The 22,338-nt window shown below is 45.9% G+C and overlaps 1 protein-coding gene across 3 annotated transcripts in view; it reads right to left on the reverse strand.

Moving 5' to 3' along the window:
- The window catches only part of MPHOSPH8 (M-phase phosphoprotein 8), a 620,343-nt gene that overhangs the window by 253,310 nt on the left and 344,695 nt on the right, over positions 1-22,338 (reverse strand). For all 3 annotated transcript variants that reach the window (XM_069639105.1, XM_069639103.1, XM_069639104.1), the window contains one exon: positions 1,391-1,545. In XM_069639105.1, coding sequence (XP_069495206.1) covers positions 1,391-1,545 — 155 coding nt within the window. The remainder of the gene's footprint in view (positions 1-1,390; positions 1,546-22,338) is intronic.

The raw sequence follows: 22,338 nt of genomic DNA on the forward strand, positions 1-22,338 counted from the left end.
CGATTGTGCGTGGGATTTTGGTTGACCCGTCGCATGACCACTTCCATTCAAATATATTTGCTCACTTTCAAATGATCTCCCTCCACCGGGCACGCATCAAATTGATCTACTTTCATTACTCCTCAGCTTGATACCTTACAGAGACCTTCAATTGAGCACCCATGCAGTGCCAGACCACTCTGTCAAAGGTATTGTAGCTTGCTTTAAAGTTCAATCCCTCATCAGCATTTTAACTTCACTTGCGTCTCTTATCACACACATTTTAACAATGTTCATTCCAGCACTCGCCATACAATGTTGCTGCTTGCAACCTTGGCTTCAACACAGACCGGTCTTGTATCGGTCTCCCCAACTCACCGGCTGTGTTTTCACTGAAGCGGCTTTGATCTTGGAGCCAAGGACAGTACCATGGTGGCTGGTGATTCTCCCCGCCTCGATTATTGAAGCGGTAGGAGCCCGGGTATCTGGCACACAATGCAGGATTCTTCAGCCTCTTTTCCTGATCTTCTGCTTTCTAATCTGAAGGACTCATGAAAGCAACGGTTCCTTGTGGAAAAGGTTAAGGGCACTTCCCTCCTCGTGATCCCTTACTGTGTCGCCGTCTTTTTTCACTCGTTAAACTGCCACCTTAGTACTGCTCTTTCTTCGTGTGTTTTGCCTCGCTCAGAGTGTGGGGAAGTGTAATGGAAGTCAGGTGTGAGTTATTGTCGATAATTGCCGGACTATAGTATTGGGACATGTCCAGTACAAGGCTCAGGTTTGAAGAGAGTAGAGTATCTAAATATCCTACTCGGTAGGATGGGGTAAATGGGTTATAGAGAAGGGGATACAGCGTCTCACCATCCGGTGTCCCACTCCCACAAGACCCCTCATGCAAAGCGATGACCGTGTCCTGGCCACCTGGATGACAGATACCTCCCTCCGCCGCCCAGGGGTCTAGTGGGTGAGACACCTTCTGGTTTCTCACATTACCCAGGGAAATAAGTGGTTGTCTTTGTGGTACTAAGAGCCACATAAGGAGGAAGCCTTAAATCAGGACACTCGGAAAAAAGGAAAAACAATCAGTGAAACAGTTGGAAAGCAAAAGGGTCAAGGTGCTGACACTAGAGCTATAGTTTAGGACTTTCCACTTAACAGATAGTGAAATTGTGGTAAGTGTAGTTTGTTAGGAAAAATAGAAAAATACCAAAGTCTCGCAAATGGAAAATAAAGTCCATATTGATCGTAAATGTATGCGCCCATGTCGCCCATGTCCTTCTAAAACAGATGTAATAGCCTGCAAATGAACTTAAATATTAAAACTATGCTCGAATAGTGGAGTTCTTAAAAATGGTTAACTGTAAAGAGCACATGCACAAGTAACAGATCCTAACCTTAGTAAGCCACTTACGTTTCCAAGTGGGACTTCAGCAGTTCATACACCAGTACATTATTACTCTGCTTGGCGAAGTGTAGTGCACTATTCTGATGTTTTGACAATGTATTGCAATCTGCTCCAGCTTCTATCATCAATCGTACAACATCAGAGTTGCCCCTTTTACAAGCCTAAGGAAATAAAAAGAATTAGAGCAGTTGAAAGGTGTAAAAGGTGTTTAATATATGGTTTAGAGTTAGCAAACAAAGAAAATGTCTTTACATATGCGTCAAAGTTAATCTCCCTAATTCCTGCAGTCCCTTTTCCTGCACAATTTTGAGAACATCCTCAGGGGAGAGGTGTGACAGGAGGACACAATGTATAGCTGAAAAAAGGAACAGTGTGGTCATTGGACACACAAGGCCACATGCATTCTTCATGCCGCCCCAAGAACCAACCAAAACGTCCTTTTTTGAAGAGCTCAGAAATTTGTAGTCTAATAAGTGTGGATTTTTTGGGTCAGGGGTTGATGTTTTGACGAAAGCAGACAATCTGTTAGGACAGTATGCATTATGGCTAGTAGTTGTACCAATCTACCATTTCACTTTTCTCAAGACATTGGAGTGACTAGAAATCATGAGGAAAAAATAGTGAGTGAACAACTAAGAAGTCAAGTAATTCAGCAAAGCAGTGTCTTTAGAATGGACAAGAAACTCACTGCCACCCAGTCTTAGAAAAGAAGAATCCCTACTCACATTCAGAAAAGCGCTAAAAACAAAACTGTTCAACTAAACTGTACTCCATCCACTACTGCCTCCCACACTATTCCACTGTAACCACGAGCACCATTTCTGTCTTATTGTAATAAAGATTGCTCCCACACTGTTCCACTGTAACCATGTAACTCCCTGCACTTTTTATTGCAAAATAGACATGATCTCTGCCTGTAACCACTGTTATTATCTTGGATCAAGTCAAATATTCTGCAACAGCGCCACGATGCCCCCGGGCCGCTGGACGCTTAACAAATCCAAATAAATAATGTTTACAAAAGGCCCGAGTCTTCGCCCATGTCACCACCATGCACATATCTTCCAAAGGAACATGCATTTGAAAGGCAAATTAAGCTACTTTTGTCCTTACTGAATAGGCATGACTTTCCTTACAGAGGGAGGTGGGCAGGGGACTCCGGAGAGTTTGAAATTAGCAAAAGCATGAAATTATAAAGCAGGGAAAATAAAAACCAGGTCTTTACAGTTTGTTCACCAGGACTCAGTCTTCTGCAGGTTAGGGGCATTGAGTCACAATGGTCGAAAATTGTAGCAATTAACCTATTTTGGAGCTCAACAGAACTATCATTTTCCCAATGCAGTAGATCTATTGATATGTAAAAAGTTACTTACCTGTTACCTATGGCTCTCGAGCATTGGTATATTTGAAAGATTCACATGCTGTTGAATATTGCCAGTCGACAGCCTGTGAACCCTCTGTAAATTGATAAAGCAGTTTCAATGAAAAGACAAGAGAAAGTACTACATTTAGTGTTCCATCAAACTCATTGTGGGCCATTTGCCCTCTAGCCAAAGCCACTGTCCCATTTAGCTCCACCCCTGGAGGCTGTTGAGGTGGATTTCTAGAATCTGCCTGGTGGACAGATGTTAGGAGGTTGCCCTAGTTAAAGTGAAGTGGGGAATTCTGAGAGTTTAGCCGACACCCAATAAAGGGAATTGTGCAGAGCAGTCAAGGCCATTTTCAGGAGAGTGAGTGGGATCAGGGGTCGACACAGTGAAGCACACAATAATTCAATTTAGACAGGAAGTACAAAAATATATATTTATTCTAGGCTCCTCAAAACACACACTAGGAAATGAAACAGGCAGGTGGTAATATCAAATGATAAAAATCTATACAGCAAACTTTAGGTTCTTAGGAATGCATTCAATAACAGTCAAAAAGAAGGTACGTAGTGATGCAGTAGAATGGACCCAAATCACAAGACATATACACTAACTTTAGAAGTCCAATCCCTATGATGAATGGGGTCTTGTACACCAAAGTCACAAAGCTTCTTAGGAAAAGGGTCTGATGTAGGAAGAGTTGTGTTGATGCAATGATCCAGACGATATTCAACAAAGTTACAAGTAGGTAAAATTATATTCCTATCCTTCAGATACAGTGGCTTTTAGATGAGACGATCAAAAAGCGATGGAATGGAATATACAAAGTCTATTCTAAGGAGAACAGGGGGAGGCAAATGTATTGCATTACTTACCCCGCCCAACTCTGATTTTGCCAGATGACTAAGTGGGTCAACTGGAGGGGGATGTCTTTGGTGCTGGAGTTGTTTTCCGGCTGTTGTTCCAGTTAGAGGTTCCCTGGAGCTGTGGGTGCTATGATGTCATATGGCATTTATAACGCGCCTATACACAAGTGTTTCAAGGCGCGATGAAGCAAGGGAGGGGAACAGAGGGAAGACCAAGACAACGATCTTACTAGGCCAGGTGACATTGAGATCGAGCAAGAGCAGGGGATATGGGGAAGTGCGAGGGGGAGGGGAAGTGCAGTACACAGGATAACAGCAAATAACTAGAAACAGTAAATAGGGACAATTAATAAGAAGTGCGGCCAGATGGTGGCAGGTGCAAGGGTAAGTGCAGACCTCAGGTGTCAAGTGCTGGTAGGGGGCTGTAGGGATACATAAACAGCCACAGACTGCAAGGGTTGCCAGGGGGGGGCAGTGCCAGTGTGCAACTGGCGGGGAGGTGGGCCTGGCCCTGAGAACAGAGGGTAGCCAGGTGACTAGTGCAGTTTGTCAGCCAGGAGTTCAGCAGGGTAGAGGAGGAGAGAAAGCAGAAGCAAGGGGGAAGGTCTTGAGGTGCTTCCGGAACTGGAGATGGTTCTCCTCAATTTTCTGAGAGGTAGGGAGCCTGTTCCATAGGGAGGCCCCAGCCGAAGAAAGATCTACCACCAACTCGTTGCTTGGAGAAGCGACTGACCCTGAGGGAGTTGGAGGCGGATGAGCAAAGAGCTCGAGAAAGAAGATATTTAGGAAAAGAGAGTTGAAGTTATTGAGGCCCCAGGCACCAAAAGGCCTTGTGGACAATGCAGAGGGTTTTGAACTTAATCCTCGCAGCAACTGGGAGCCAATGCAGATATTTCAGTCCTGGAGAGATACAATCCCTGGGCTTGAGGCCAAAGACAAGTCTCGCAGTCCTGTTCTGGATGAGTTGCAGAGGGCAGAGAGTAGAGGCAGGCAGATTTAGAAAGAATTCTTCCGAATAGATTCCAGGAGCAGAGCGACACCCTTGGCGAGCAGGAAATGCAAGAGACACTGATGCAGCCCTCTTCAGGAAACTTCATGAGAGAGGAAGGCGAGTTTCAGCGATGGCCACCGTGCACAGGCGTCCTTCCAGTCGCAGTTGAAGACAACCTTCCAGAGCAGGATCCATTGAAGTTGGGAGGTGACTTCTACCAGAAGCTGGCGAGCACTGAAGTAGCCCACTGGAGAGCTGATCACTCCACCGGGTGGTCCAAGGACACTCCCAAAGGCTCAGGACAGCTGGATCCTCAGGAATACGTCTAGACTGGTTGGTCCCACCAGTCCAAGGGTTAAAGCACCGCACAGGGCCTTCTCAGATCAGGTAATCCAACAGGGCTTCACCGGGCCAAACGCAGGAAGGGATGCTGGGCCTCGTAGGAGTCCATTAATCTTCAGTTGGATGATCTACAGGGGATACGTGGCTCCAACACCGATCTGAAGAAATGGCTGCCGTCCTTTTACACCAAATCTAGCCTGGAAGCATGTTCAAGGCCACCACTGGAAATGATCAGCACCATTCAAACAGCCAGCAGTGGTCCAATCAAGGACCAGTGTAGTGTGTGTTTCACTCATGCCACACAACTAGACTTCCAGGCACCATGGATGTGGAATCTGACAGACGGTCTCACCCCCTTCCTGGGCCAATCGCACAAAGGCATGACCTTCTATGGGCTTTCCTGATCTGAGAAGCCAGGAAGAAGGCCCAACAGTAATATGGCCAAAGAACACGCAAAATTCATGGTGTGGCCATTTTAGGGTACTGTCCACATATAGTAGCCTGACGCGGTATAAGCAAATGTGCACACTAAACATAACATAGCAATGTTCAAAATATACATGCTGCCACCAGCTTCTCTTTAGGCAATATACCCCTCGATAATCGGACTAGCTGCACACACAACCCATTCAGAAATTTGCCACCAGAACGCAGCCTCCCAAGTCCAACTGGCCTGCTGCACACATACTTCTATCACACAACCACTGTACCTCACCTAATACTAGAATGCTGCTATGCATCACCTAATCCTCTCTGGCTGCACACATACAGAGTGCACCGAAGCACTTTACTGCTCTACTCTCTCCACTGACATGGACTACAGTCCCAATGGGTGTTCAACCGATACAGCGCTTTGGAATCAAACCAATGGTGAAAGGCGCTATACAAATGCCCAATAACATAACATATAAAAGTAACCAAAAATCCCAAGTGTAAAAGACTAGGGTGATACAAAATAATCCCCATTGTACTGCACTGTAAGATGCTGTGTGCACTGTTAAAAGTTTACCAAAATGGTAAAAAGACAAAAAGGCGCACCCCGGAAGTGCTTTTAAGTGCCGTTTGCTGCAAGCGTCTTCCGTCTATTGCTAAATTGTCCAGTGCCATTACGTGTGGACTTCATCCAACATTGAGTCAGTAAGAGGAAGGCCAACATTCTCTCTGTGCGGCAACTCGCCTGGACTAATTGTCAGCATTGAAACGTCATCTGCCTGACGCCTCCTCCGGCCCGCCCCCTAACCCAGACTGCACTGCATTTAATGGCACTGGTACGCGCAACCCAGAAGTGCCTGAAAGTGCTGTTTGCCGCAAGCGTCTGTCTATTGCTAAATTGTCCAGTGCAATATTACGTGTGGACTTCATCCAACGTTGAGTCGGCAAGAGGAAGGGCAACTTTTTCTCTGTGCCGCAACTCGCCTGGACTATCCCTGGACTCATTGCCAGCATTGTAGGTTGATTTAACCCGTTATACCGCTATATTGGGTTCTTATCCCTATTGTTGATTTGTGCCTGTGCCTTGTGGCCAGCTGGACTTGGGGAAGTTCCTGCGCTACGGCGCTTTCTTTTCCTGCCTCTAAGTGAATTTTTTTTTGCAGGAAACTTCATCTGCCTGACGCCTCCTTCGCCCCGCCACCTAACCCAGACAGCACTGCATTTACCAGCACGGATACGCGCACCCGGAAGTGCCTGCAAGTGCCATTTGGGTGTGGCGTGTGGCGGTAAAAATAAAAAAATTCGGTACTATCTGGTAAGATTGCAATCTCCCTACTATCGTAATTTTTGATTGCTCTACTTACGCCCTCATCTGCTAAATACCTGTATTGTTTGACTAGATACTTTTTGTTTAGTGTGTGGACAGATCACAGTCCTTTACAAGATGTCTGCAGGTCTACGTAGCGGCAATCTTTCCCATAATATGTTATCAGGGTGCAATCTTAGGCAGAAACCTGTGCAGTTCCCTTAGGGACCACTGCAAAAGATTTAAGACTACAGGTGGTTGGCAGTAAACCCAATTGGTAGCAGTCTGTACCACCCAGATTTACCTGGTAGCTGTGGCTGAGCAGTCGGACTTCTCTCAAGATGAGTTAGGCAGTATGTAGAGTATACAAAATAGGTACAGAGATACAGTAGCACAAGCAAACACTGGCCAGAGCTTTGGTGTAAAAGTATATCATTATTTATTTAAAGACACACTTGTAAATTACTTATTAGACAAGTCTTAATGAGAAACACCACTTATTTTCAGACAGAGGTGAGCGCTTAACATAAGATGGCACTCTAATAAGTTATTTAAAAAGGGAGAGAAAAAGGCAGAGTTATAAAAGCACACAAATCCCAATACTTTTCAAAGAACCACAGTGAGGCAGGTTAGGCTAAGTCTACTGGAGAGCAAGGAAGTTCAAATGCCAGGCCCACTCTTAGAGAGCAAGCGAAATGTGTCCAGGATCAGACAGTGGGGTTATGCCCAAAGAGTCTTTGTAAATAGTTTACAAAAGATTGAGATCAAGTCAGGAAAAGTTAGTTAACAGGCCCCAGGCTAACCCAGGTTAGAAAGTCAAGGATTTACTGTCACCCTGAACGATCTGTCGCAAGGGAAGCCAGGTGGGACAGTACCTGAAAATGGGGAGAACGCTCCAGCGGGGGCAGTTGTTCCTGCCAGCGGGAGCAAGTCGGTGTTTCGTCCAGAGGAAGAGGAGGTCTCGACGTGGAGGAAAGCTGAAGGTCGTTGCACTGCCAGGGAAGAAACCAGCCACGGAGTTTCCCGGTTACAAGGTACCACCCTTTTCTTCGCGGTAGTAGTAAACCATGTTATTCCGGTTGCCGGGGTGCTTGGCACGGGCAAGGCGGCCACGAGATGGTCCAGGAAGGCGAAAAGACGGGCAAACTGGTTATCCCCACCAGTCAAAGGAAGAAGACTCTCTGGGCTGGAGATCTCCTCCGTCGTCGGGAAAAGTGGTGAGACGGTTCAGCAGGGCTCCACCGGTGGTGTCGTCGTTGCAGGTCGGCTCGGCTTCTCCCTCCCCGGATTCTTTAGGTCCTGTGGCGACTTCTGAAGTTCCAGCCCCCAAAGCCCTGCTTTTATGCAGAAAACCCCCATTCATTTAGCCTAGCTGTCACTCAAACATGCTAAGTGGCGAGCTGGGCGGCTCACCACTTGGGCCAATCACACAAGAGTGCGACTTGAGTTGCCGAGGCAACTCAGTCCAGGGTGCCTAAACCCCCCTCCTAGACCCCCTGTGGTACCCAGACAGAGTGGCACCACTTTTGGAGGCTTCTGTGGAGAAGCCCGCCAAAAAGTGGCCCAAAGGGCTCGACTTGGGTTGGAGTCACAGAAGCGAACACAAACGCCATTTTGGAACCAAGTTTCGGCAAAAATACCAACCAGTGAATTTATATTAATTTAATAAACCGGCGGTATGTTCGAGGCTATATTAAAAAGTGGTAGCCTCGAACAGTAGGAAAATCCCATAGGAATATATTCGCGTTCGAATATAAAAAGTAGTATCCACTGCCACCAGGCAAAACTCGGTCGGGGGGGACTGGACAGTGCCCTCTCGAACAACAGACCCCGGGGCAATCAAATTGCCCCGACCAGTACGTCCACAATATGATGGTTTGTACTGGTTCTGTTCACAATTTGAGACTAGTAAAGCCAATGGTGCTTTACATGCCCTGGGAGACAGTAGTCAGACCCAGGGTATGGAGTCTATGTTTGGGGGTCGCTACGACACCCCTGGGTTACTGCACGGAGGGTGCTGTGTAACCCTCATACCAAAAACACATGAAGCCCTATGGGGTAAAGGACCCCATAGTCCATAAAACACATACAAAGTCAAAGGAACACCTCAAATCATGTCTGAGAGTGGGAGAAAAAGAGTCTCACTCTTAGCAGGAGAAAAAAATAAACCCCAAAAATCCAGCAAAGCTGCTGGGGGACTCACTAGGTTTGGGAAATTAGCCTTAACAGAGAATTCTCCTTAACAAAGCCTGATCCTGTTTCTTTTACCAAGGTCTGATTCCCTGGAAACTCTACGCTTGATGCCCCCACTAAGGCTGATGTTCAATCTCAGGACCCTCTATTGTCTGGTACTTCCGATACAGGGACTGTGAATCAGTGTGATGTGAGTTTGCCCGCTTTGGGGGTGACCGTCTGCCTCTGTATCCACCTTGGTGCCAACTGCTACTGGCTCCATTCCTTTAAAGGATATGCTGGACGATAATTGCTCTGTTCAGCATAGCTTCTTGAGCATGCATGAACCAGACAAAGATGTTAAAGTACCTCCTGGCAATGCAGTGTCGTAGTGGATGCATTAGATTTCACAATGATGGCGCCGGTTGTGTTGGATGAGCTTGGTAAACGTACCAGGCTCTCTTGGTCCTTCACTTCCGGCTTCTGGAAAAGCTGGAGCATCGATAATGTACATCTGCATCATAGAAAGAGTATTTTAAAAAAAGGCCTATAGCGGAGGATGTCCTGGTCATTGCCCAGTATTCTGGGGTTATGGCCCCTCGCCAGCCAGCTGATGTCATGTCTGCCACTTATAATGATGAACCTCTCCACATGCCTAATATCTGCTCTAGCCCTACGGACCAAGGTGTGTTATTGCCTGGTTGTCAAGAGACCTCTCACATTAACTCTATGGGTGCTTCTTTTGTCGCCCAAGAGTTTGAATACAATAATCAGCAATTCCTGGTAATGACTAGAATATTTAATCTTCTGGACAAAGGCCATGATTTGACACATGCTGAACTAAGCTCAGCAAAATATAAACACTGAAATACTTTCTATGCTCAATAAAATGGAGGGTCTACTTCTGGGGTCTCTAATGAACACAAACATCGCAGACAAATGTGTTGGGGAGGTTGAAACTGCACCAAACACCTCAAATGTTTATGTACAAACAGTTGAGCCAATGTGTGCAGCAAAAACTGCTCAAACACTTATCAGGTAATATATCTATAATAGGACGGCGTTCCTATGCCCATTCACTTCTCCGTCCAGGATCATCTGAGTTAGTGATCCACGAGGAGGCTGCATTGGCGTCCCATGAAGTCTCTTGTGGGACAGGTATTGGCTTGGGGAAATTTGAGGCTATGCTGGCTCATCTTTCCTCTGTAGTTGGCCGATTAGCCAGTCATATTGGTTTAAAATCTGAAGGTGCCGAGTAGGTCTCCTTCACTGAAATGCCACTCACTCCAACTGTTCTTACCATTATTATTGAGGAACAGGCTGTAATGAAGGTTGACCCGGAGCCTTCTTCCCATAATTCTAGCTTGAATTTAGAAACCTGTCCAGAAGGGTCTACAGCTGGGATTTTTTTTCACGTAAGCAACGGCGCTTGCATAATAGAGCAATGAACAAATTGGCTAAAAAGAAAGCTTCTGTCAAACGCACTGAACAAAAAAATAAAAACATACCGGACTCGGTGATTGATATCTCACCTCCTGTAGATATTATTGAACACTCAAGTAATACACCGCTAGAGGACCCTAGTCTTGACTTAGCTGAATTAAATTCTGAACGTAAACATGCACTTCAAGTTTCAGACACATATACTGAAGACTCGATTGAGCACCTGTCTAGGGGGACTTTGTAGAAAACCCAACTTAAATTACTGGCATCTAAAAAAGTTGTATTACACAGGGGAAAAGGTCCTAGCCCCACTTGTAAACTCTAACCTTATTCAGGACTCTCCTATGGGTTCAATGAAATTGGTGGGTGGTTCTGAAGAAGCCAGGATCTGTAAGCAGTCCCAGTTATCCTTGTTCGATCCATTAACTCATGGTAAAACAGGATCTGTTAAGACTGCCTCCAAACCTGACGAGTCGGCGAACAAACCTTTTCCTACGAAAGTATGTCTCCAAAACCCGCAACAGTCAATCTTGCCCAGTGAAGGGGTCATAGTGGAAGATGTTAAAAAGCAGTCTGGGCCTGCATGTCCTGAGTTGTCACCAGGGGATCTTTCCAAGGCTGTACTAGATACACAGGCAGGCCAGATCCATGAAACAATGATGCTGGGAGAACACACCCTACCCATTGTTGGCTGGATTAGTAACCCTGAGCAAAATGGAAAGGGACGTCTTAATCGTTCCTTTCTATTTAAAACCTTTAATCAGATTCCGATGTTGTGAAGTTTGCACACTGATGACATTGAGTGGGTGAAACCTTTTACTGAAAACAATCTAAGGATGATTGCCCAATCTAACTCTTTAATTACTTTGAGACAAATTTGGGATTTTAGAGCAGAACTTGAGACTTTGGGCATTCAGATGATCTTAATCATAAACATAGACCAAGCTTATGCATTTCTAGAGTATTATGTCCCTTTACCACCAAGCAACCCATCAAAGGCACCTGGCAATATATCTGGGGACTCAAGTCCCCCTGAGATGATCGCACAGTTGTCTTCCATTGCTGCTAACATCAAAGATTGGTCTTGGATTGGTACTCTATTGAAATCCATACTGGAAGTGCAATATCCAAAATCAGAATCGTAGCTTAAACGATCTGACCATTCATAGTTGGAATGTATGTGGTTACAAGAATTTTGAGGCAGCATTATCATCACTAACAGTTTTTGAAGCTCCATCGATTATCCTACTGCAACAAACTATGCTGACTAGGATATTATCTGTGGATGGATATACGGTGTACTGTGCCCTGGTCACTTCGGGCGCAGGTCGGTCCAGTGGGGGCTTGGCTATTTTGGTAAATAACACCTTGAATTTCTCTGCCACTCTGATGCATCGTTCTTCCTCTGCGTTGGAAAGTTTTGTCCAAATCCTCCAACGATACTCTGTTGGTGGTCTGTATTTATGCTAGTTATCAATCCAACAACTTGGATGCAATTATGGATATCCTTGATGACATTTTTGAAACTACTTGTATATCTAACCCTAATTGCACTTTGAAAGTAGGAGGTGATTTTAATATGTGTTGTCTGAATGACTACCAACTTCGTAACACTCAACGCCATGATCCGAGAGCTCAGAGATGGGTTAAATACTTTGCCTCTTGGGTCCTGGGGTTGGTGCAATACAAAATGGGTGCCTTTGAGTATACATGGCACAGGATGAACGCCTTTTCGACAATTGATTTCTTTGTCACCTCTAATACTCTGAACTCTAGCTTAACTTGTGAAATCATTGATGTGGGGCTCAGTGATCATTGTGTTATTTCTATTGCCCCCCCCTTTCTAACTGAGGTTATTTTGGAACTTCCCCTGTTGAAATACGGCGCCCGGTTCATTCTATCAGTTGGAATAGAAGTTTGTGTGTTTGAATAATGCCCTACGTACTTCTGTATGCTACAAATCAAACAAAAGTTGTTCTAAAGCAAACATCATTTGGATTGAAGCTTACAATAACTATGTATTTTCTCTTTCAGGTTGTATCCCTAGATCTTGGCTAACCTCACTGATTATTCCCATTTTCAAAAAAGGTAATCCTGTAGAGCCGAACAATATCGCCTTATTGCGCTTATGGACTCCGCTCATAAAGTTTTCACTATTCTCATACTTAACATGGTTGAACAATTTATATGGGAACATAATGTTCTATTCATTTCCCAAACTGGTTTTAGAAAATATATGGGCACTGCCCTGAATGCCACTGTTTTGTCACATGTGTTGGCAAAGAAAAACTCTGATGGCCCAATCTATAGAACAAGTTACTCTTACCTGGTAACGTTCTTTCGATGGGATGGTCCGACGACGTATTCAATATCAATGACAGTAATCACCACAGCTGTGCTGCTTCGGAAAATCTTTAGGCGCCTGCGTCAATGACGTCGATACGCTGTCCTCGAGGGCCTCCGTCGAGCCGACGTCACCGGATGTTATAAGTAGGACGCACGATGCCCGTAGCCTCAGTTGTAGTTTTTTTTCCCCAGAACGTGTGGCACCAATCTTCTGCCAGTATGACCACAGAAAGCCTTGCGGAAACGTAAGCTGCAATCGCATAAGACATTCTGTAGCGGGGTAGGCAGGAAGGTAGCGATATGGAATAAGTTGTCGGACCATCCCATTGAAAGAATGTTACCAGGTTAAAGAGTAACTTGTTCTTCGAGGGGATTGGATCCTCCGACGTATTCCATATCAATGACAGACTCCCAAAGCAGTACCAACATAAGGAGGTGGGAAAAGAATTTAGAATATACAAATTTAGAATGCCCAATCAAATTGCAGAGTAAAGGACCGCCTTGCCAAAGGCCAGATCCTGCCCACGGATAGAATCGAGGGAGTAGTGACGTACAAAAGTATGGACCGAAGCCCAGGTGGCTGCATCACAGATGTTACGAATAGGAACACCCCTCTGCAGGGCAGTAGAGGCAGCCATACCCCTAGTAGAATGGGCCGTATGCCTACCGGATGGTCCTTACCCGCAAATCGGTAACATTCAGAAATTGCCAAGATAATCCATCGAGACAATGTCTGCTTAGTAACAGCTTGTCCCAAACACCTTCCAGTCTAACCAATAAAGAGCTGATCGTCCACTCTGACCCGGGACATGCGTGAAATGTAGAAGCTTAAAGCTCTCCTAGGATCCAGCCTATGTAGCCTCTCCTCTTCCTTACCAGGATGTGGAGGAGGATAAAATGCCGGAAGAATAACCTTCTGGCTTAAATGAAATTCTGACACCACCTTCGGAAGAAAGGAAGGACGGGCTTAACTGAAAATGCCTGTAACTCACTCTGCAAGCGGAAGTGACCGCAACTAAAAATACAGTTTTAAGGGTTAACAGTCCCAAAGGACAAGAAAGTAAAGGCTCAAATGGAGCACCCATTAGAAACTTGAGAACAAGGTTCAGATCCCAGCCGGGCACCTGGAAAGGTGACTGAGGAAACACATTAGTGAGCCCTTTCAGAAACTGAGAAATTAAAGGGATTTTAAAATAAGAACACCCCTCAGAGGAACGCTTAAATATAGACAGCACAGCCAGGTAACCTTTAATGGTACCCACTTGCAGGCCCCTGTGGGCCAAAGAAAGCGAAAAAGAGAACTACAGGAATGTCACATGAAAAAGGATCCACATTCTTAACCCTGCACCAGTCGCAGAACTTTCTCCAACGGCAACGGTACAGGGACTTTGTTGCCAGCCGTCTGGCCGAAAGCAACACCTCCATCAAGTCTTCAGGGAGATCCCAATTCTTATACCTCAACCTTTCAGAAGCTAAGCGTGAAGGTTGAGGGGTCTGACCTCTGGATGGAGAACCTGAACCCCCTCCCATAAGAGCAGATCGTCTCGGTAGAGAAGACGACGTGGAGGGCAGATGGACAAGGTCCGGGTACTACGTCCTCCGGGCCCATGCTGGAGCAATGAGGATCATCCTGGAACCGAACCTCTAACCTCCGCAGCACTTGCGGGAGGATGGGGACTGGAGGAAACGCGTACATCAGTGGGAAGGACCACTCCACCACGAGCGCGTCCCCCAAGGCTCCTCTTGGAGGAAATTCCCGCGAGCAGAACCTCTCGCACTTCCGGTTGACACTGGAGGCAAAGAGATCCACTTGGGGGGGTCCCCCAAAGGGCGAAGATCTCCAGGAGAATCTCCTGAGCCAGCTCCCACTCGTGAGAGATCGCGCTCTGCCTGCTCAGAGCGTCCGCCGTCTCGTTTTCATCTCCAGCCAGATGAACTGCCGAGATCGAAATTTCCTGCTGGATGACCCAGAACCAGAGCTGCATCACCTCCCTGCACGGAGGAAGTGACCATACCCCTTAACCCCCCTTTTTGTTGAAGTAGTGGATGGCCACTGTGTTCTCCGTCAGAATCAGTACATTCTTTCCTCGCACAGTCAGCAGAAAAGCCTTCAGAGCAAGCCTGATGGCCCTCAGCTCCAACAGATTGATGGCGAGTCTGGACTCCGACAGAGACCAACAACCGCTGACTGTCAACTCATTGGCATGAGCTCCCCATCCCGTGAGTGATGCGTCCGTCACGATCGTCACCTCCGGCCAGGGCACCTGAACGGGGTCCGACATCCTGCCGGAGGACTGTGACCACTGGAGCTTGAAAGAACATTGCAAAGATCTCATTCGCAACCTGGCCTCTGGCACCAGAAGAATGCAGGATGCCATGAGGCCGAGCAGCCTCAAGAACTCGAACGCCGGGAGACTCTGGGCATGTCGAACCTTGTGTACCATCTGCTGAATGTGAAGAGCCCTCACCTGGGGAGGAAAACACTGCCCCAGGGAAGTGTCGAGCACTGCTCCGATGTACTGGAGTTGGTGTCAAGTGGGACTTCTTTAAGTTGAGGGAGAAGCCCAGCTTGTGGAGGGAGTGGCAGGTGACGGACAGATGATCCAGGACTTGCTCGGGAGAGCTCGCCCTGATCAACCAATCGTCCAGGTAGGGGTAGACGTGAATTCCCCTTTTCCTGAGATGCGCTGCTCAAAATAAAAAAATAAGGGGAAATACCATCCCTTGTTCCTCTCTGCTACAGGCACCAGTTCTATGGCGATAACAAGGGGGGTCCTGGGAGACTCTCTGCCAGACTTGAGTCCTGGTTACAAGAGCCTTACCCAGAGTCTTTAGCTCACTATCTTTCACAGAGAAGAAATATCCCAAACATATCAGTCTTTGTCCTGCCCTGGGGCAGTCCAGCACCGAAATGCTAGGCAATGCTCCTCTGAACAAGAGTACCAACAGCAACCAGTTCTATGGCACCTTTCTCCAGCAGGGCTTGTACTTCCTGTGAAAGGAGCGGATCCGGACTCTTCAAAAGAGAGATTCCCTGGTTGATTGTCATGAGGCCTCTGCCGAAAAGGAAGACATTAGCCGTGGGCTATGATCTCCAGAGCGCACACATCTGAAGTAATGGCACGCCATTCTACAGGATGCTGCGCCAGCCTTCCCCCAACCGGCGAACCATGGGGCCTGGCCTCATGACTGAGCTGAAGCGGATGCGGCATTGCCTGAGGGCAAAGAGGCAACTGCCCTAGCGGCCTTGGCACCTCGAGTACCCTGTTTTCCACCTCTGGCACTCCTACCGTGGCCCCTTTGACTTGCAGCTCCTCTCGATTTACTAAAGCATGAGTAATAATGAAAGGAACCTGCCCTCCATTGCTGTCCCCTAGGACGAAAAGGCGGAGGTTGGTGAACTGCAGCGCTCAACGACTTTGCTGCAGCTTTTGAGGTCTACAACCTCTCAAGGCTCTCGTCAGCCTTGCTGCCAAAAAGATGTTCACCATCACAGGGCATGTTGAGGAGCAAACCCTGACTTCCGCAACCACACAAACCTGCGTATTACAGTGCTCGCCGCCATGGACCGGCTGACACAGTTTGCCATGTCCAGACCCGACTGAAAAGACTCACACATGGCATCCTTGCCATCCTGTATAATAGCAAGAAAAACCATCCCGTTCGTCCCCTTCGGGAATATGTTCAGCCGCTAAGGAAATACAGCTCCACAGAGTGTGCGTGAAACATGACAAGGCACATCCGGAGTTGGCTGCCTGAAGAGCCATACCCCCTGAAGAAAACACTTTCTTCGCCCAACCATCAAAACGCTTGTATCCTACCATCCCTCCTGATAGGGACGACAACGCCTGCTTTGCTGGGGCTGTAGCCGCCTGCACCACCAAACTCTCCGGAGTGGGGTGCGTGGTCAAGTAACAGGGTTCACTACTGGCTGGACGATATTTTCACGGCAAAGACTTGCTCACTGCCGGGAGACTCTCCGGGGCAGTCCAAGCCGCTGCCACCCTTCTATGCAAGGCCATATGGAATGGCAGTACCGGGTCAGTCGGTGACCTTGGTCAAGGATATCTGTCAGGTCATCCTGCACAAAATCCACAGGTGGCGCAGACCACCCCAAGTAATCCGTGACCCTCAACATAAGGCGCCGGTACGAGGACTCGGCATGGGTGCCAGGCTCAGGCCTACAGAACTCCACCTCCGGAGAGGTGTCCAGACCGCTGGTGTCGTGCAGCGACTGACGCAGGTCCTCAATCTGGCTATGACCAGATAAAATCTCATCTGGTACCGTGTCAGGAACCAACCCATCTTCAGAACCCTCATCCACCTCAGAAATATAATCCAGAGGCTGGAATGTGGGCACAGAATAAGGAATAAAGACATTTTTTGCCTTGGCCAGAGCATTTATAGGGGGTTCCACCGTGCCACGGGGTACCTCTGACAAATCAGCCTCGAAAGTGCGCCGCCGACAGCATCGATGGCTTCGACACAGGCCTCGAGGGACAAAGCCTGAGGGTGTCTCTCGACAGCCCAGGCGCGGATGACGTCTATGATTTCCTCGGAGGCGGAGCACGGGTCGATGTCTTCTTCGAAGACTTCACAGGTTCACGCGGTCTTAAGGGCGTGGAGGATCGGGACCTGGAACGGGCATGACTAGAACAATTCCCCTTGTCCGAGCGGGACCTTTCCCGCGAATCTTGCCAACCATCCGAGCCCGAAGGCGTACGAGCGGTGTCTCTAGTACGGTCACGGCCGACCCCTCGGAGGCACGGACGGACCGGAGCCCTGCGATTCAAAAATCGGCAACATCTCCTTATGGAAGAAAGCCCATTCCTCAGGAGTCGAATGCTTGGTGGGACAAGCAACCCACCGACGGGCGGCGTCCTCAGAAGAGGACCAGGAGGGCGACCGATGAGTGCCTCAAAGAGGCAGAAGAATGGCGGACCGACGACGATGCGGAGAGTCGCCCCTCTAATTGTCCGTTGAAAGCCCAGAGGACCTCGGCTTACGAGCCTTGGCCACCTTACCTACAAAAAGCTTCTTCTACGCTCCCGCAAGGCCTTCGAAGGAAGCGGCTGGCAGTCCACACAGTCATCCGTGTCGTGGTCCTCCCGAGGCAAGCGACGTGCAAATCCGTCAATGACATCTTGGACCCGCAGTCCCGACACTTCTTAAAACCCGGCCGCGGGGGTCGAAGAAGACATCATACGATAACTTCACAAACTAACAGGTTCGAGGAAGCGAAAGAACAGAACTCAGAAGAGTCGAGGCGCGCCGAGATCTCCGAAGCGAACACGTTCGCCGAAAAAACGGAACTGAGGATACGGGCGTCGTGCGTCCTACTTGTAACATCCGGTGATGTCGGCTCGATGGAGGCCGTCAAGGACAGCGTATCGACGTTGACGCAGGAGCCGAAAGATTTTCCGAAGCAGCACAGCTGTGGTGATTACTGTCATTTATATGGAATATGTCGGAGGACCCAAACCCCCTCGAATGCCTTTTTGGATCTTAGTTCTGCCTTTGACCGTATCATCGTAACATTCTATGGCCTAAAATGGCTGATTTAGGGCTTCCTGAATTTATTGTTCAAACTATTGCTCTTTTACACTCCGATACCTGTTATCGTGTGACAATAAATCGGCATGGTGCGCTTACTCCTGAAATTTCCACCCATACAGGAGTAAAACAGGGCTGTAACCTTGCCTCTACCCTTTGTAATTTGTATCTTAATGACATACAAAACATCTCGTCACTCTGTTACTTCTCCTATAAAAATTGGTCACTTGAAGGTTAATTGGCTTGCTTATGCAGACGATATTCTGATTTTTGACAAAACGCCATTTGGCCTTCAAAACAAGCTTCAAGCGTTTGCTTCTTATGCTGACACAAGTAATCTTTGTCCAATTGCTACAAAGTCCAAGATCCTGGTCTTTACTGGGAAAGGGAAAACCTGACCATTATAAATGGAACTTAAATGGAGCAACAATTGAACATTCTTTGAAATACTTGGGCTATGACGTTTCTAATCGTCTGTGTATTGTTAACTGGCAAAATTCCATTCCAGCTAATGCTCAGCCTTTAATTTCTCAATTGAAGATTGTTCGTAGTACATTTTTTACGTTTTCTCTTGCTCCATTGCTGCTGTTTTAGTTGTATAAGGTCGTAGCAGTTTTATTGTATGGCCTAGATCTATGTCTCTGTGATATAACATCGTATTTGAACTCTCTACAAGGTATCATGTGGAAACAGGTATTGGGGCTTGCTAATTCCATTCCTAATTCCTGTATTAGGATTTAATTGGGTTTATCCAGTTTAGCTGCCCGTTTTCAATGGAGACAACTTAATTCTTACTCGAAAATGCTAAATCCTTCATTGAATTCCTTATATCCGGAACTTGCCCAAATGATTAACAAATCCAATCCTGGCTCGCTGATTAAGTTTCAAGAAAGAATGGAAGCGATTTTGCTAAATGTTGGCATAACTAGGGAAGATCTTTGGCAACGTCCAGCTTATTCTAAAAAGAAACCGTATGAATATCACTGGTGCATAACCATGGATGATATTGGTACTCATCGACTTTATATAGAATTTGCCGGACATGCCCATAAATGTATGCCTAGACTAAGATGCATCCTTTGTTTTCCTTGTGATAAGATCCGAGACCTGTATATGATGTTTAGAATGAACCAGTTCTATACTCTTGAACGTACTCCTCATTGGGCTAAACATCTGTCTCCTGTAGATTTTGTTTAAGTGTGCAACAGCCTGAAACTTTAAAGCATCTCGTAATATATTGTTCCTTTTTTGAAGATTAGAGGATTGCTCATTTGGGTGCCATTAATGTCGGGCTTACCTCCACGGCTAGGGAATCCTTATGGCAAAAAGTGTATGGTCAACCCTAATCATTTTTTCACGATTAAACTTTGCGTATTTATCTTGTTAATTCAATGCCAGCTATGGTGCTTATTGGACTCAGATTCTAATGACGACTTTTGTGTTGAGTAGCTTTACTTGTAATGGAAAACTTTTTTTTTTTTTTAGGTAATGATTATATGACCTGTTGTAAATTGTATGATTGTTTGCTTTGTAATATGACTGAAAATTGTTTAGTAATTCGCCTGAAACTGAACTGTAATGTAACATGTAAAAATATTTTTTGTGAACTAAAATGCACAGGTTTTAATAAAAAATGTTTTTAAAAGGGTAAACTGTTTCTCTGTACTCCCCCCCCCTGCCCCCCCCCCCGTGTTTTCCAATTTACAAGAAACTCTTATACATACAAGGTCCAGACAATACACAACAGTACAGACAACACTTCAGCAGCAACTTACCCATTAATAGTCCCAACAGGGTCAGATAACACTCTACAGATACTCCTCTTTTGTAATCATCTCAAATTTTCTGCCAATCTTCCTCAACTTGCTGCAATCAGTTTCAATTTTACAAAATGTAATTCCAATAATTTACACAATGCTATAATCAGGGATTGATTATTCGTCGTCATTAGTCTGTCCCATAGCAGGTCTGTAACGACCGATTCCGTGGAATGCTCAAAAGAGCCTAGTAATCTAGTCCTATCCACCAGAAATGGCAGACATTTTAGCACCAAGTGAAATACAGATTCCATTACAGTGTTGCCACAGGCTCTACAGTCACAGATATCTTGATGTTCCAATTTAGGTCCAATAACATCTAAAGAGGGCAGTGCATTTAATCCAAGTTTCAAATACCATGTCCTATATTTCTGTGAAAGGAATTCAAGTATGTATAATCATAGGGTAGCTTTCGGTAGATAGTATGTTTGCCTCTGAACAGCTTTAGTCTTTCCAAATCCAGGACATCATTACTCTTGTCCCATTGCCTCATCTTGTTCTTATGGACATATTCAGAGTCTATTAGCGTTAGGTCTTGAAAAAGAGTGCACAGTTTCTGGAATATTTCAAATATGGGCATTCCTTCCAACTGTTTGTAAATTCCTCTCAGGTAAAACCCCAAATTAGGCTCTTCCACCCTTAATAGCTTGTAGAACAACAGACTATGTTTCATGTATTGTGCCCACAACGTTGTAAGGCCCATCTCTAACCCTATTGCACTAATCGGTGCAAACTTTGGCAGTCCCAAAACTGCCTTCCAAATTTGCCTTCTATGGAGTCCAAAAAACTCGATTTTTAAAGATGGTTAGTTCACATCCATATAGCAACATTGCTGTTATTTTGAGTTTGAGCTTGTAGAGTTCTATCAGTGGTACAAGAGAGAACATACAGTTTCCTCTTTGCTACTTTCATCTGAGGAATACAGGACAGAATGTTCTCCTTCATGTTGCCCTTTTGCTGTTTAACTAAGTCCTTGGAGGAGATTAGTAGACCTAGGCAACTTCTAGTAGTTACTCTGGTGACAGGTTGATTGTTTAATCTCCAAGTAAAAGGTCTAGTCTTCTGCTTTTTAGTAAAGGACAAAATGAATGATTTTGTAGGATTTATCTTTAGTTGATATTCGTGCAGAAAGCTTTCCACACCCTCTAGGGTATGTTGTAACCGTGCAGGAGTGCAGTCTCAGCACCAAATAGTTAACATAAGCCAAAATGTTAACCTTAAGATCTTTCCATTTGGGTGCTAGGCTCTTCCACCCTTAACTTTTCTCCCAGAGATGCACCATATAGAGATTAAACAATGTAGGCGTCAAAGTACAGCCCCGTCTCATTCCCTTTCTTACATTATCACACTGGATAATTCAAAAGATTGTTCAATCTTACTTTAACTGTCATACCTATATACAATAATCATTTCAAGAAGGCCACTATCTAGATACCACTTTTAGTTTTTGCCAGAGTTTATTTAAGTGATATCAAAGGCTGCCTCTAAGTCAATAACAGTGTTATATATTGATTTACAGAATAGTCCCCTATAGCTGAACTACATGCACGTAAGGTCAATGCACACATGATCATCCCAAACCCCTTTCTAATGCCCGTTTGCAAAGACTCTGCCCAAACAGTCAACTCTCTCAAGATTAACTTGACAAACATTTTAGCAGACAAATCTCAGGGCAATTGGCCGATAGTTGGCAGGTGAGGCTCTATCACCGCTCTTAAAAATCAGTACAAATCACTGCACACTGCCAATATTTGGGCATTCAGTAATCTTTGCAATGTATGTGAAAAGCCTAAATAGAATGTCAGACCACAACCCCGGATTGTTTTTGTACACAGCTAGAGACGCCATCTGGGCCACACGCTCATGACAACTTTAGTTCCATCGCCATTTCTATGTCTAGTTTATCAAAATGGGGTTCCCACCCAGACCTCCTTTCCTGGCCTTCTTCCAGAGAGCTGAAGTTTCCAGATTTTGTATTAAAATGTCTTGGTCATGTACTCCACCCAGGCTCCTTCAGACACACATCAACTTTGTAGACTGGTCTGAGGATCATCGATCACATTCAGAGTTCTCCAAATAGCACAGGTATCTTTCTTAATTTTTTTAAAAACAGTACCTGATTTTTCTTGATGTGCTTGTCAAGTGTGGAATTTTAACCATCTACAGTAGGACTGTCGTACTAGCTTTATTTCACTTTTTAGGTCTGTCCTGCTCAGGTTTGGATGACACCCCGTTAAGGCATTGATTTTTTATTTTGCACAGTTTTTTTTTTCTCATGTATCTGGTTGTCAAACAATTGTGTGTATGCTTACCCGGGAT

The sequence above is a fragment of the Ambystoma mexicanum genome, chromosome 7q, assembly GCF_040938575.1.
Source record: "Ambystoma mexicanum isolate Mex_15411 chromosome 7q, UKY_AmexF1_1, whole genome shotgun sequence".
Taxonomy (NCBI): domain Eukaryota; kingdom Metazoa; phylum Chordata; class Amphibia; order Caudata; family Ambystomatidae; genus Ambystoma; species Ambystoma mexicanum.